This window comes from Salvia hispanica, unplaced genomic scaffold (assembly GCF_023119035.1).
Source record: "Salvia hispanica cultivar TCC Black 2014 unplaced genomic scaffold, UniMelb_Shisp_WGS_1.0 HiC_scaffold_293, whole genome shotgun sequence".
NCBI classification, from domain to species: domain Eukaryota; kingdom Viridiplantae; phylum Streptophyta; class Magnoliopsida; order Lamiales; family Lamiaceae; genus Salvia; species Salvia hispanica.
In genome coordinates this window covers 9,557-26,000 of record NW_025952018.1, presented here as the reverse complement: position 1 = coordinate 26,000, position 16,444 = coordinate 9,557, and the positions used below count along the sequence as shown (strand labels likewise).

Below are 16,444 nucleotides of genomic sequence, written 5' to 3'. Positions count from 1 at the left end.
TTAATCATGGACGGAGGGAGTATATATTAAAAAAACTCACCAAACTTAATTAGTTATCGATATATTTTAAGGGGCATGTTAGGGTGCCACTACCCCTTAAAATAACACCATACCACCATTTCTAGCCAATCATTTGTACACGTGGACGAATAAGCTGCCACGTGGCAAAAAAAAAAAAAAAAAATCCCAAAAAAAGACGGGCAGCAATCTGCTGGCCTTTAAACAACAATTTTTCTTGAACAGCAATATCCAACACGTTAGACAACAATATATAGATTGCTGTGTAGTGTTTGTAATATTGTTGTGTAGCGTTTATAATATTGCTGTATAAGCGTTGTCACGTCGTCATTTTAAGAGGGGTTGTCATTTTAACACAAACCTATATTTTAATATTCTAAACTTTTTCTTAATTAGTTATGTTCACCATGATTGAAAGTAAATTTACCAAATAGTATGAATCAAAATTTAAATTTGAGTCGGAATACTCTTAAACAAAAACTATGAAACAAAATTTTAAGGTGGAATACTGTTAAATCAAAATATCTCAATCGAAAACATTCAAATGTGGAGTACTAGTTTAAAACAATAACGGTATTTAAAATATTTTAACAGAATGCATTAGTTTAAAATACTAATGAAATATTTTGTATGATTCATGTCAACTTAAAATCTTTTTTTTAGAGCATCCGCAATGGTCGGCTAGTGACCGGCTAGCCGATTCGTCGCGCTAGCCGATCGGCTAGCCGAACCATTGCAATCGGCAAACGCGATTTCGGCGAGCGGATCGGCGTGGGCTGGCCGATCGCTCGTCGCTGGCCGAAGCGCTAGCCGATCGGCTAGCCGCCATTGTGGAGGCCCGATCGGCCAGCGATCGGCCAGCGCCGATTTTCGATTTTTTTTTTTTATTTTTTTAATCATATATAAACGCGATTTTCGTTTCATTTTCATTTGCACCACTTGTTTTAACGAGTTTTCTCTCTCTCTAACTTTCTGTTCAAGAGCATCATCGAGCGATGAGTAACGCGGGTGGTAGCGGTAGTGGTAGTGGTGGGGATCCCGAGGAGTACGAACGGAGGATGAACGAGGCTATGGAGGCCTACATGAACCGCGGGATGGAGCGGTACATGCGTATGGTGGAACAGCAGGCGATACCTCGCCCTCCACGAGTTGTCCACCACCGAGCGGTGATTGATCGGGATCACGTAGCTGCACATCAGCGGCCAGTACGAGGACTACTTTGCAGAGTACCCGCGGTTTCCCGCCAACATGTTCCGGCGGCGTTTCAGAATGCGCAGGGAGTTGTTTATGCGCATCGTTAGGGCATTGGAGCGTCAATATATGTGTTTCCGCTTCAGGCACGATGCGGCTGGCAGACCCGGCCACACCCCTATCCAAAAGTGCACGGCGGCAATCGGGCAGTTGGCCTACGGAGGCGCGGCAGACATGTGGGATGAGTACCTCCACATCGGTGAGTCGTCAGCCCTGAAATGTCTGAAGGAGTTCTGTGGGGGCGTGATCGCATTTTCGGTGAGCAAGACCTTCAAGCCCTACTCCCGAAGATTGTCGAATTTGATGCAGATGCACGGGGAGAAGCATGGGTTCCCCGGGATGTTAGGCAAAGCATAGATCGTATGCATTGGGAGTGGAAGAACTGTCCGACTGCCTGGAAGGGGGCCTACACGACCGGCTACAAGTCAAAGAACCCCACGATAATCCTCGAGGCCGTAGCCGATTACCGGCTGTGGATCTGGCATGCGTATTTTGGGGTAGCCGGGTCGAACAACGACCTCAACGTCCCGAACTCGTCTCCCCTCTTCAACGAGAAGTGCCAGGGCGTCGGTCCAGCCTGCCTCATTTGTGGCCAACGGCAACCGGCATGATATGGGCTACTACTTGGCGGATGGGATATACCCTCGGTGGCCGGTCTTTGTGAAGACGATCCGACAAACAAGTGATGAAAAGAAGGCCTACTTTGCGCAACGACAGGAGTCGGCGCGCAAGGACGTGGAGCGCGCATTTGGTGTGCTCCAGCCTCGATGGGCGGCAATCAAGGGCCCAACGCGTTTGTGGGATGTCGGATGCGTTTCCGAGATAATGTACGCCTGCATTATCCTGCACAACATGATCGTCGAAGACGAAGGCGTACAACCGACTAGTTGGGTCAAGACGATGAAGCCGGTCCAAGCCACGGAACGGCCACCCCTAGTGTACGACAGGGGGTACCTCTCGATGAAGCCGGCCGACTCAAGGAATTTGCCAACATGCGCCAAGTGGATGCTCATATTCAACTCCAAAAGGATATAATTGAAGAGTTGTGGGCACGGAGGACTGCACGACGATAGTTTTTTTTCTTTATTATGCATGTAATTTTTTTTTATCTATGTAACTTTTTTAAATGCAATTAATGAATTTTCCCGTATACGTGTCTAAATTTAATTCCGTATTTTAATCGTAATTTTAATTCCGTAAATGTAGTATATTTTGAATTGTTTTTATTGCGGCTGGCCTATGGCTGGCCTAAATCTGATGTGGCAGGTGGTTTTTTTAGTGTTGCTGACGTGGCAGGGGAGAGAATGGCTGGCCTAGGCACCATTGCGGATGCTCTTATATAAGTTTGCATTTTATCACTATCTAAAATAAATAGAGTAATAACGCTTCTATAGTTGGTAAATAGATTCAACTAGAAGGTTAAAACAAGAACTAGAAATATTTTTCTCACTTATTTTTAACTAACCAACCGTGCGATGCACAATAAATTAAATTGTTAGATATCACAATCATACTACTCCCTTGTCATGCTAGTGATGATTCACTTTCCTTTTAGGTTGTTTCATCCTAGATGAATTATTACTTAAGAAATAGAAATAATTTTATCTTTATTTAATTCTATTTCTCTTACTTTATTCTCTCCACCTAATATATAAAATAAAACTGTATAAAATCTTGTATTGTGAAGGAGTATCTTTCTCGGAATGGAGGGAGTATTAGTTAATCAAAAACGTACTCTAAACATTCAAAAGTATATATATGGGCTGCAAAGGGTAAATCATTTAAAATTGGGCCTTGCTAGAAGTTTAGACCGGGCCGGGATATCTATCTTCGAGAATATATATAGTTGAGGCGTGGTAGGCCCAATACAACCAGTCTAATTGATTTGGTTAATTATAGCAATTTATTCAATTGTATACCAGCAACTCATTGTAATATAATTAGAGGGTCGAATAACTTGTATATTTGGAGCCCATACGAAAATGTAGGATTGGACAAGCCCATATCCGATGCCTTAAATTTCTTGGGCACAAATATATGGGATGATTAGATAATTCGATCAAAAATCAAAATCTAATTAATTCACTGGTCAATTTCTAATTATCTTTGAGCTATACTTATTGGCTAAATTGTTTAGAGTAATTTTTTTCATTATCTTGAGTTATATATTTATACTTTTTAACCCTATATTAATAATTTAAAAATATTTAATGTTTGTAAAGTTATACTCTATTCATCATATTTGAACATGTGTTAAGGTTCGAACACAAAACAATCTTTGCAGAATTAAAAGAGGATGTGACTTGGGCTGAGTTTATGTTTGTCTAATAATTGGAGCAAAAACTAAGGACATCATAAATATCAGATAGAGTTCGGTATCTTAGATAAAATAATACTCCCTCCGTTCCTTCATAGTTGAGTCATTTTTCCATTTCGGAAAGTTCCCTCATAGTTGAGTCATTTCCATTTATAGTAACTTTTTCCTCATTCTTACTTTACTCTCTCTTACTTTATTCTCTCTACTTTATTCACTTTTTACTTTATTCTCTCTACCTTTTTCTCTTTCTTACTTTTGTATCTATTTATTTAACACACTCAACATTCATTTCTTAAACTCCGTGCCGAAAAGTTCCGCCTCAACTATGAGGGAACGGAGGGAGTACTATCAAGTTTTAAGTAGGATTACATATCGATTGAATCGGGCGACACAACTTGTGCACGAGCACGCGTAGGTGACCCGTGTTTTAATAAAATAAAAGATGGTGGGAGGAAGTGCCTCTCGTTAAGAAAATTGCACTTTTTTAAATCAAATTAGTGAGTTAATTGTCATTCAAATTGACTAGATTAATTAGTTTAATATTTGAAACATATAAAATAGTATTTCACTTACAACAAAAATTGATTAAAACAAAAAGAAATTTACTTTGAAGGTTGGACAAAAAGTTTTCAAATTAGTCATGTACATTAGCCTCGTTTATTAACTCTTAAATTCTAAAAATTAAGCTTGTCTTTTAAATTTACCTCAATGACCAATAAGAATGGTTGAATCAGTAAGTGTGGTAGTCAATATTCCAACACAGAAAAAGCTTTAAAAAAAATTAAATGCATACAAAAACATGACAATATAATCTAAAACACATTGGAATAAGAGAGATAGAGAGAAGTGGGAAGAAGAAATTGACAAATTATATTGTACTTATTTCTTTTGCACTCAGAGAAAGGACCAACAAAGAAAATCCCGAATGGAGCTTATATTTATGTTCGACTCGATACATGAACATTAATTAGAAACCAAAAATCAAGGATAAATCAAGGAAACAATCTTAGACAAAATCTTCAAGATACCGTGGTTGATGAACTTTGCAGGGGGAGCGACAGCGGTGTGAAGAAGTGGTCGAGCTGGTGAGTTCAGCCTCTATCTCTCTGCTCGTCGAGGTACACTTATTGTTCGACTTTGCAAATAAACAAAGGGAAAATGAAAGAAGGAAAAAATACAGTCAAACTAACCAGATAGATATATCAACTTCAAACTATGGATGGATATCCACCTCAATAATTTCGGACGTCAAACCTGAATTTGTGATCTTTGTTGCAATGTGTTTTGTTGTTACCATCTTAAACTTTTGCAGTTTAGACATCCTCCGAATCTGTTCCGGGAGTGTCTCCAGATGTGGACAGTTATTGATTTCTAGTTCCCTGACAATCGACATTGCATCATCATCAACTTGTATATTTCTAAGATTCCACAGTTCATTGATGCAAAGCACTTCGAGCCTGGGAAATCCACCTTTCTGGATCACCATTTCTCGACCAGTGTATGCATTTTGGAGTTTGAGCTTGCTTAGGTGTCCGAGCTTCTCTAATATTGGCAAGGGGTCTTCATCAAGACAAGTATTTACCAACGCTATGTACCTAATCCATTTAGGTAGATTATGTGCACTTGGTAGACAACATAGGTGCCCATCTAGTTTTAGTACCTCGAGTCCTTTTATAACACCAATTCCTTCCAAACACGGCATGCTTCTATAATGAAACCCTCTTACGGAAAGCACATAAAAGTTCGGAAACTTAGCTAGTAATGCAAAGAGCTTGCCTACATCCACCATTTTATCAACTTCTTCAATGCCCAATTTTTGAAGTGTATGCATTCTCCCGAAGATCAGGTCCTCATATGTCCAATCATAAATCGAGATATATTCTAGGGTCTTCAGATTCTGCAATGCATCTACTTTCAAAGGCTTCCGAAAAATCGCATCCGACATGTGGAGATCACGAAGGTTGCCCATTTGCCATATAATATTTGGAATCTCCACCATAAAGTTCAGAGCTATATCAAAAACCTCAAGGTTCTCCAGATTCGCGAACGAGTGTGGGATCTCTTGTATGTAATTGTTTCTCAATCCCAAATACCTTAACTCAATCAATGTGCCGATTGTTTTTGGTAAAGTCTTCTTCACCCCAAAATCTTCTATGTCGAGTATCTTGAGGACTCCAAAAGTCTTCCAATAAGATTGGCTAGCATCGTCCAAGTAGCGACCACCTCCATGGAAGATAAGAGAAATTAGTTGTTTGCTATCTTCATTCGTGAAAGGATCAAACTTGTCTCTGCCACAATGGATAACACGATGACGGGCATTCTGAGATAGCCTATTGTTTCCATTGCTCCTTAAGATCTCTAAGCAGATTTCCTCTTCTGCTTTTTGGATTGATATCATGTGCAACAGAGGATTGAGGCGAATCTTTTTTGTTGTAAAGTGCTGCTTCACTACTTCAAAAATCGATCCATCAGCAAAAACCCTTACAACTGATCCACTACTTAATCCATTTACAGCCCAAATAGTTTTCACCTTTTCTTCTCTGATTATTGCATTTTCCTTAAAAAGGGACAAATGCAAGAAATGTGGCTTGAGTTCTTCCTCCAATTCTTGATACATCGGTTCCAATGACTTCAATGATTCACTCAAATCAACTGAATCAAAAAGTTCTTCCCATGCCATCCCCGAAAGTCTTTGTTTTGATTTCTGCTTTGCAACATCTATTATAGCTATCGGCACACCCCAACATTTTTTCAACATCTCTTTCCCCTTCCTCTCCAAATCCTTTGAGAATTTGTTCCCATCACTTGTAAATTTATCAATTGTTTTCAAAAACAATTGCCAGCTCTTAACAGAATCCAAAGCTTTCATCTCATAAGTATAATAGACGTCTGTTCTAAACTCATAGCGACTTGTTAACAGCAACATCAACCTGTTTAGAAGACGGCCTGCATATATATGTGAAATTTGGATTAATTTTTAGTCTAAATTTTACCTCAGTTTCAGTTTAATGATTATCAAAATGGACGGAGATATATACCTCTAGATGGAAGACAATTCAAGATGTAGTTCAATTCCATTCCTCTCGACACATTGTCCAAAACTATGAAACATGACGATCCTTGCAGGTGCTGACCAAGCATCCGTTGGAGGCTCCGGTTGTCCATTTCTTCCAATGACGGATCTCTTTCATATCCTTCCACCATTTGCTGTATCAGTTTCATAAGAATCTCTTTCTTACTTATGTCCCTAGAAATGGATACCCAGGCATGACGCTGGAACTTGCCAGCCCCGGCCTTGTACAGTTGTCTTGGCCAGAGTTGTCTTCCCGATTCCAATCATACCCTTTATAGCTAAAATTCGTAAGTACTTATTTTTATTTAAAATCGCTCTGTCAAGCAATGTCTTCACGTTTTCCTCCAACCCCACCACAACTTCCTCTGCTTCTTCTTCTTCGTCTCCAACATTTTTCACTTCAGCTCCAAAGTTTGTCATCTGCGTCTTTGTCATCTGTATCTCAGCATTGAGGTACGAAACTTCGTATTCCTCATATTTGACATCTTGAGCTAACTCGACCAAGTCAGCAATTAAATATTTTAGGCTGCTCCTCTTTTCCATTTTTAAGTCTCTCAAGAAATCCAACATATCTTTTAGCACTTCAATTTTTTCCTCGAACACCCCACTCTTGTCAGTATCTGTACATGCAGCACACGTACTCTCAAGATCTTGTATCATCCCTAAGACCGCAGCCTCCGCCATGTTTATGGATCTACAAATAACTGCACTTAAATAAACTTTGTGTATTTAACTTTGTTTTCCTATTGTGTCTTGTTTCAAAAACTGGGAGTATTAGATGATACGTGATTTCTAATTTAAAACGACTCATTTCTAAAATACAAATTGCCATATAAATCGCACAAGATGGTCAAATTTTGATACATCTCACACTTTAAAAAAACTTAATGGAGTATAAAAATAACAAAGCTTCCAATTTCCCTATGGTAAGCTGATACGAGATATCTCTATGAATATTCCATATCTCAATTATTTAGTTTAGTATTGATTTAGCATATCTTCCCCGTATTTTTCCATATATCTCTTAGGATCTTTATTTTCTTGCTCATTAAGTTACTAGTCTTATAAATAGGCGTATTTATATCCTTCTCATTCATTGAAGAAATACAATTACATTTATCTTACTTTAACGCTTTATATCGAATTCGGTATTGTTCTTGGTTTGATCGACGGGCAAAGCTCCCGCGACTACCTCGACTACCTTTTATCCCTCCGACGATCGCAATCGAGACGCCGGAATCTTGTTAAGAGAAATCATCTCTTAACATAAGCAATACTCGAGAAGAAGATAAAGTGTTTTTCAGGCTCTTTTTCAACAAATTCAAATATTCTGATGATAAAAACTGTTAACGAACTAATTTGCAAACACACTGATAGAGACCCCGAGACAGCAGACATTCAGACCAACGAACCAGGACCGAGCCACACCGTGAACGACGTGGAAGACAAGGGACGCAAGAGCAGAGGAAGGAAGCGCGAAACGGCAAGGAAGGAGAGGCCACAAAGAGTGAGGTCCAGACCAGCGAAGTACACAGATTTCATATCTCCATGAAGTTTGGAATGAATCTTTTTTTTGGTTAATTAGTTACGTTTTTTCCATATTAAGACATTCTTATTGTTTAGAGTTATTTTATTTAATCTTTTCGGGTTTTCTTCTTGATTCTTTCCCGAATCGTAGAGTCGAATCAAGCAGGGTTGCGATCCTATATATTATATGATCCATTAGAGAGTCAAAAAATATCGAGAATAAGAAATAAAAAGTCTTTTATCGTGAAACCCTTTTCTTCTTCGTCGCCTCTGTTTTGTTCTTTGTTCATAATCTGCCAGAACAGGTGCTCAAGCTATTGTGATAGGATCAGAGGCCTATCACACACAGCATAATATTTCAAACCGAACAAGAAATGCATCCATTATTAGAGTAGGACAGATGATTATAAATTAACAAGATCTAAATTAGGCGAATTTAATTGATAATTTTATGCTAATGTTAACATGATTGAATCGGTCAAACATTACTGAACAAATCATCTAACAACTCTCTATTTAACGAAATCATTCTGCGTTGAATCAAATTTCTGAAGTGAAAGATTTCTTCAAAATTCTCGATTAAATAAGAAAAACAACATATATAATTATCTAAATAAGTAATTCTGAAACTATTGAAATGGAGTAAAGATAATACCTTTTTATGTGAATCTTTCTTCTTATCTGAGCTGGTTTCGAATTGATTTTCGGATTCAATCACAGTCTCTTTTCGATTTATTTCAAATTTGGAAGATTTTGAACTACCAATTCAGAAACCCAATCTGGTCAACTTTTAGCAGGTTAAGTACTCCATTTAATAAATGGAGAATACAAAAATAATTTGCAAAAAAAGATTAGCTGGCCTAACAATTATTAATGTAAACCATGTGAAAGGAAACAATTGACAATCAAATATTGGGAAAATAGCTGGATTACACATGTGAAAGGGTGGCAGTCAGATTAATTAAATTTCTGCTGCTTATCTCAATAAATTTCTTTAAGAATCTCAAGATCATAAGTCAGTCTCCTCTGATTATATTATTATTTCGCTGGGTGTGGAAAACCAATCATTTTTATTTTGTGGTTACTTTGAAAGATGAAAAATATAATTAGAAAATTACTTTTCACCTTCAAAAGTTATAAAATTAATAGAAAATTAACTTAAAATTATGATTTAATAATTTTTTCATAAGTACTTGTTAACAAACTAATTAAGTAACACATCTAGACCATTTTTCTTGTAGCATACTGAACTTCCGATTTGGACACACACTGATACAAACAAAGACCACTAAAAACACACACTAGAGAGAGATAGAGAGGAGGGCATAAGATATTGACAAAATATATTGTACCCGTATTACATAATTGAAATGGAATACAATAAATCTATTTATAGTTGTAAAGTTTACAACTGTAGGGATCAGACTAGGGGCGGATTCACTATACCAAGACCTCTTTGTTCTTCATTAGGAGAGCTCAGTCAAACTCTAACCACGCGACTGATTTTGTTGATTAATCAAGATTACAGCAAGAACTTATCAACTATTACAATTACAGTCAATGTTCCTAACTAGGGTTCTTGATGTATCATCAAATTCTCTTAAGAACCTGCACACTGAACAAATAAGTCAGTAACACCAAACAAGATCCTCTCGGATCTAAAAAGAAATGAGCAAGTCAAACCAAAGAACAAGAAAGAACAGAATAGATCAAAAGATGGCTCAGAAACCCGCCAGATCTATTCAACCAGAAACCAGTCCAAGGGAGATTCAATGAGCACCATTGAATCTGACTAGAGATCAATCTCTCACCACAGAAATCAACACCACGCAACTCAACCATATAGGATCTGGAAGCCTCGAACACAAACTCACACAGAAAACCTCACACACCAAACCCTAGTTCTTTACAACACTCAGCAGTTGCCTTCACCACCACTCACACTTGTTCAATCACTGAAAAAACCATGAGAGATCACACAAGAATGGCAGAAGATCCATCAGAGAAGAAGGGTGCAAGAGAGAGAGTTCTAGGTCTATAGAGAGAAGAGTTCGAATGAATGAGAGAGTCAAGAGTCTCTCATCTCACAAAACTAACACACTCCACAATCCAACGACTCACAACCTTGATCCAGGTGAGAGTACACGTGGCAACATCTGAAGCAAGAGGTAAAGGATTTGGGCTCAGCCCAAATCAATATCACATGGGCCAAATAAATAACCAGCCCAAATGAAAGTCCATTAAAATCCAACAACAACTATACGGTTCGACTCTCTTTTGCATCCCGGGAAAGAACCGACAAAGAAAACCTAGAATGGAACATATAAACATGCTCGACTCGATACATGGAAATCAATTAGATACCAAAAATCAATTAGAAAAAATCTTCAAGACACTTTGATTTAAGAACTTTGCGGAGAGCGATAGCGGTGGTGAAGAAGTGGCCGAACCGGTGAGTACAACCTCTATCGGTCGACATTGCACCTTCTACGAAGAATGTAGACCAAGTTATTTGCAAATAAACAAAGGGAAAATGAAAGAAGAAAAATATACAGTCAACTAACCAGCTATATATCAACTTTAAACTATGTATGGATATCCTCCTCAATAATTTCGGACGTCAAACCTGAATTTCTGATCTTTGTTGCAATGTGTTTTGTTGTTACCATCTTAAACTTTTGCAGTTCAGGCATCGACTGAATCCATTCTGGGAGTGTCTCCAAATGTGAACAGTTGTTGATTTCTAGTTTCCCGAGACTCCACATTGCACCATCATCAACTTGTATCTTTCTAAGATTCCACAATTCATTGATGCAAAGCACTTCCAGCATGGGAAATCCGTGGCGCTTGATCACCATTTCTCGACCAGTGTATGCATTTCGCAGTATAAAATGGTTGCCCTTTTCTCATATTCGTGTTGAAATTTTAATTTCGTATTTGTGAATTTGTGAATTGTTTGTTGGGATGTCCTAGTGCTTGTCCATTATTGTGCAGTGGGATGTCCTAATGACGTGGCAGTGCATTGGGATGTCTTTGTGACGTGGCAGGAGGTGTTTTTGGGATGTCCTAGTGCTTGTCCGTGGGGATATCCGTCCTATTGTGGATGCTTTTGTGTTCGACACAATACATTCAAATTAATTAGATACCAAAAATAAAGGACAAAATCATAAAGATACCATAGTTGATGAAGTTAGCAACAAGGTCTGGTGATGGCCGAGCTGGTACACGTATAGTTGGTGTCGAACCAGGAGTTGTTGCCAGCATAGTCACTCCGATTGCCTCTGTGCGGCCCACACCAGAGCCTGAGGTCGACATGGATGATAATTGGGAAGGTTGAGACAGGTGAAAGCACCAGATGATACGGTGAATCCCGTATCTGTGAGGGATCGACGAGAACTCGCCGGATAAAGGGTTCGTTCGCGGAGGATTCTCCGTCAAGCAACCAAATTTCCACGCCAATAAGGGTTTGGCGGCGAAAGAAAATTTGCAGAAAAAATGAAAGACGATAATTTAGGAAAATTCTGATATTGAATGATTGATTTTCTCAATAAAACCAACAAAGACCTTAGGTTTGGTTCGACTCGATCATTTCGGGAAAGAATCAACAAGAAAACCCGAAACGGAGCTTATAATATGCTCGACTCAATAGTTCAAATAATTAATTCTAAGCAAAAATAATATTAAAAAGCCCAATCAACTATTAACAAGAAACATAATCCATGAACTTCATGGGCTTCTTTGACCGCCTCTTCGGTAGCTCCTTCTTTCCTACTGTTTCCGATCTTGCCTCATCTTCTTTCTCGTCGTCCCCTGCGACCAACATCTCTGGCTGATCGTCTTCTGTTTCTATCTCCCTCGGTGGAGGTACAACTGTATCATACAACTTGTATCTTTCTATGTAGTTTGTTTACGAAGACAAAGAGAATATGAAAGAAGAAGAAAAAACACATATATCAACCTCAAAGTTCAAACTAAGGATAGATATCCACCTCAAAAATTTCTGAGGTCAACCCTGAATTTCTGATCTTTGTTGCAATGTTTTTGGTAGTTACCATTTTAAACTTTTGCAGGTAAAACGTCTTCTGAATATTTTCCGGGAGTGTCTCCAGCTTTGGACAGTTGTTGATTTCAAGTTCTGTGAGATTCCACATTGCATGATCATCAACTTGTATCTTTCTAAGATTCCAAAAATCTTTGATGCAAAGCACTCTAAGGCCGCAAAATCCATAGCACTGGATCACCATTTCTCGACCAGTATATGCATTTCGCAGTTTGAGCTGTCTTAGGGATTGGAGCTTCCCTAATATTGGCATGGGGTCTTCAGCAAGACAAGTATTTACCAATGTTATGCACCTAATATACTGAGGTATATTATCTGAACTTGGTAGCTTACCTATGTTTCCATCTAGTTTTAGTACCTCAAGTCCTCCTCCTATAACACCAATTTCATCCAAACACGGCATGCTTCTAAAACGAAACCCTCTTACGTAAAGCACAGTAAAGTACGTACTCTTAGCTAGCGCTGCAAAGAGTGTGCCTAAATCTGAGTTTTCATCAACTTCTTCAATGCCCAATGTTAGGAGTTCAATCACAGTAGACACGTGGAGATCATAAATCGAGATGTATGTCAGAGATTTCAGATTCAATAGTGCATCAACTTTCAAGGGCTTCTGGAGAATCACATTAGACATGTGGCGATGACGAAGGCTGTCCATTTCCCATATAATGTCTGGGACTTCTACCATAAAGTTATGAGCTATGTCAAGAGCCTCAAGCTTTTTCAAGCCCCCCAACGAGTGTGGGATCTCTTGTAAGTAATTATTTCTCAATCCCAAGTAAATTAACTCAATCAATGTGCCGATTGAATCTGATAAAGTCTTCACCCCAAAATCTTCCATGTCAAGTATTTTGACTCGTTCAAAACTCTCCCAATAAGACGATCTAGCATAGTCTAAGTAGCCACCACCTCCATGGAAGATGAGAGAAAGAAGTTGTTCACTATCTTGATTCGCGAAATAATTAAACTTCTCACGTCCACAACGGATAATAAGATGACATTCTGAGAAGGTCTAGTATTTCCATCGCTACTTAAGATTTCCAAGCCCATTTCTTCCTCTGCTTTTCTGATTGATAGCATGTGTAGTAGAGGATTGAGGTGACACCTTCTCTTACTCTTGTAGTAGCATTTCCAAAAGAATTCAATAATTGACCTATGAGCTAAATCCTTCATACCTTTTTCAAAATCTAATCCATTTGCAGCTGAAATTAGTTCCAACTTTTCGTCTCTCATTATTGTGTTCTCCTTGAAAAGGGAAAGAAGCAAGAAATGTGGCTTGAATTCTTCCTCCAATTTGAAATACATCGGTTCCAATCGCTTCAATGATTCACTCAAAGAGCTTGCCTACATCCGAGTATTCATCAATTTCTTCAATCCCAAATTTTCGAAGATAAAACATCCTCTCGAAGCTCGAGACCTCATATATCCAATCATAAATCGAGATGTAGGTCAAGTTCTCAAGATTATGTATAGCATCTATAATTAGGGGTGTCATAACGGGTACCCGCACCTGATTTCGGCCGAACTGGCAGTCCCGATACCCGTCCCGCATTGAGTCGGGTATAACCGATTCCCAAGTCGGGTATCCCGCACCCGACACCGCGGGTACCCGACCCGCAACTTGTTTTTTTTTTTTTTTTATATCTTCTTTGTTTTTATTATTTGTTTATTTTATATAATTTGCCCGCTTTCAAAATTCCACAAGTTCATATGAGCATCTGTACAACTAAGCATGTTGCATTAGTACGGCTGCATCACATATTTAAGTCTAGGCATAAATGTAATTAATAATAATAAAATATACTTTATTGGAAACTAAAATATGCTCCAACATCAAGACAATAGTATATTATAAAACATAAATATTATTCACAGCACAGATACTCATTTCTTAACAAAAGATTAAGAAAAGCTCCAGAAACTAAAATATCATAAAAACAAGCTTAACACAAATTACTAATAAAAAATATAACTGGAGGTATTAAAATTAAAAATAAAAAATTATATTATATTTATATAATTATCGGGTATTTCGGGACTAACGGGTATACCCGATACCCGCAAAACCCATAATATGACTACCCGATCCCGCCCCAATACCCGATTCCGTTGGGTAGCGGGTACCCGATACCCGCCGGGTATCGGGTCGGGTTGGGAATTACCCATTACCCGCTACCCATTTCGACACCCCTATCTGTAATAGTATGGCCCTTATAGGCCCAATCTGCTCCACCAGTAACCAGTCCATTCTTCATTGGGCTTGAGCCCAATCTCCAGTGATGCCCTACACGTGGCTGATTGTGGTGGTGAGTTGGGGCTATGTCTTTAATACACTAGGCCCTTCTCTCTTCCGCTTTACTTTTTTGATTCTGCCTCTCTCTTTTCTCTCTCGGTCGTAGGTGTGAGAAACTAGGGTTTTCTGTTCTCTTCTCCTCTGGTGTTCTCTCTGTGCTGTAGGCTTGAGAGTGTGATATCTCTTTTTCCTTCTATGTGTGTGTATACACTGGTGAGTAAGTAAGTTGAGTGTTGGGGAAACCTCTGGTTTCTGCTCAGACAAATCTGTCAGTGTGCAAGCGGTTTCTTGTGGTTCCAGAGGATTGGGTGACTGGTGGTTGGCCGTGGCTTTGCCTTGGTTTGTCTCTGCAACGAGGTGGTTGCTGGATCTAGGGTTTCAGTGGATACGGTGGAGTAGATTGGTTATCTACTAAGGTTTCTCCATTAAGGGGCAAATCAATTGGTGACTAAGGAATTGAGGGTCGGATTTATAGACCTGTGCAGGTGTACCTGGTGCAACTTGAGCCTATAAATTGTTCTTGTTCTTGTTTGTCTTCTTTGGTTATTTCTTAGTGCTTCTATTGTCTATTGTTGAGGTGAACGCTTTTGATCCGTGTGTTAAGTGTTTCAGGTACAATAGAAAGAGTTGAAGACTGTAGATCTAGTAGTGTACAGTTTCTTAATTGTGTTACTTGTAATATTGGCCGAAGTATAGACCTTACAACATCTATCTTCAAAGGCTCTCGGCAAATCACATCACACATGCAGATTTGAATTCTATTGTGCTTTGGCATAATAGATTAGGACATATGAGTGAAAAAGGCATGCATATCCTGTCCAAAAATGGTGTTTTATCTGATAATGATGTGAGCATGCCTTTACCTTTCTGTGATACTTGTGTAAAGGGAAAGCAACATAGAGTTGCCTTTTCATCTTCTGTGCCTACTTGTTCAAGCACCGATGTTCTTGATTATCTGCATGCATGCTGATGTTTGGGGGCCAGCTTCCGTTACTACTCATGGGGGGTGCTCTTATTTCTTGTCTATTTTTGATGACTTTTCTAGAAAGGTTTGGGTGTTCTTGTTGAAGAATAAATCTTATGTCTTTGAAAAGTTCCAGAACTGGCTGTGTTTGATTGAGAACCAAACTAGGAAGAAGGTTAGGACCCTTAGGAATGACAATGGCTTGGAGTTTTGCAACCAACAGTTGAATGATTTATGTGTTAAGTCTGGTATTAGGAGACATAAAACTGTTCCCTATACTCCTTAACAGAATGGGGTTGCAGAAAGGATGAATAGGACTTTGTTAGATAGGGTCAGATGTCTTCTTTCTTTAAGTGGTTTGTCAAAAAATTTTGGGGGGAGCTATTAACACTGCTGCTTATTTGGTTAATAGGTCCCACTCTGTCCCTCTTAAGGGAGAATGTCCTGGGTCTGTTTTTTTGGGAAAACCCATTAATATTTCTCACTTGAAAGTTTTTGGATGCAGTGCCTTTGTCCATTCAAAGACAGATAAGCTGGAGCCAAGGTCCAGGAAGTGTATATTCTTGGGATATCCAGATGGTGTGAAAGGTTACAGGGTGTGGCTTAAGGATGAGCCTGGATTTAGAGTCACTGTGAGCAGAGATGTGATCTTTAATGAATCTGAGTTCCCATGCTTAGTTGATTCTATGTGTTCTAATCCCAAGGAGACTTCAAATGAGGTGGAGGGCACTAGACCTCCTGAGTTTGTGCAAACTGACAATTTTTTGCAGGATGACTCAAAGGCTGCTCCTGAAGTTCCTCAAACTGATCCTATTGAGACTCAAAATATTGATAATAATGACCCATCTGATTCTGTTATTGTTTCCCCTAACTATGTCTTGGCCAGGGATAGAGCAAGGAGAACAAATGTGAAAGCTCCAAAAAGATTCAGTGATTAAATGAAC

The 16,444-nt window shown here is 38.8% G+C and overlaps 1 protein-coding gene across 4 annotated transcripts; it reads right to left on the bottom strand.

The window, feature by feature from the left end:
- Positions 1 to 4,446: 4,446 nt before the first annotated feature.
- LOC125198837 (disease resistance RPP8-like protein 3) lies at positions 4,447 to 8,957 on the bottom strand. 4 transcript variants are annotated; one of them, XM_048097094.1, is made up of 4 exons: positions 8,842 to 8,939; positions 6,625 to 7,353; positions 4,841 to 6,532; positions 4,447 to 4,721 (listed from the first exon to the last, which is right to left on the bottom strand). In XM_048097094.1, exons 2-4 carry the CDS (start codon positions 6,806 to 6,808, stop codon positions 4,711 to 4,713), a joined length of 1,887 nt encoding a protein of 628 aa, XP_047953051.1. In that variant the 5' UTR covers positions 6,809 to 7,353; positions 8,842 to 8,939; the 3' UTR covers positions 4,447 to 4,710. The 4 variants fall into 4 exon arrangements, with proteins under 4 accessions (XP_047953051.1, XP_047953049.1, XP_047953050.1 ...); XM_048097092.1 differs by having other exon boundaries at positions 4,447 to 6,532; positions 6,625 to 7,363; positions 8,842 to 8,957; XM_048097093.1 differs by having other exon boundaries at positions 4,447 to 6,532; positions 6,625 to 7,368; positions 8,842 to 8,955.
- Between the last annotated feature and the right edge of the window lie 7,487 nt (positions 8,958 to 16,444).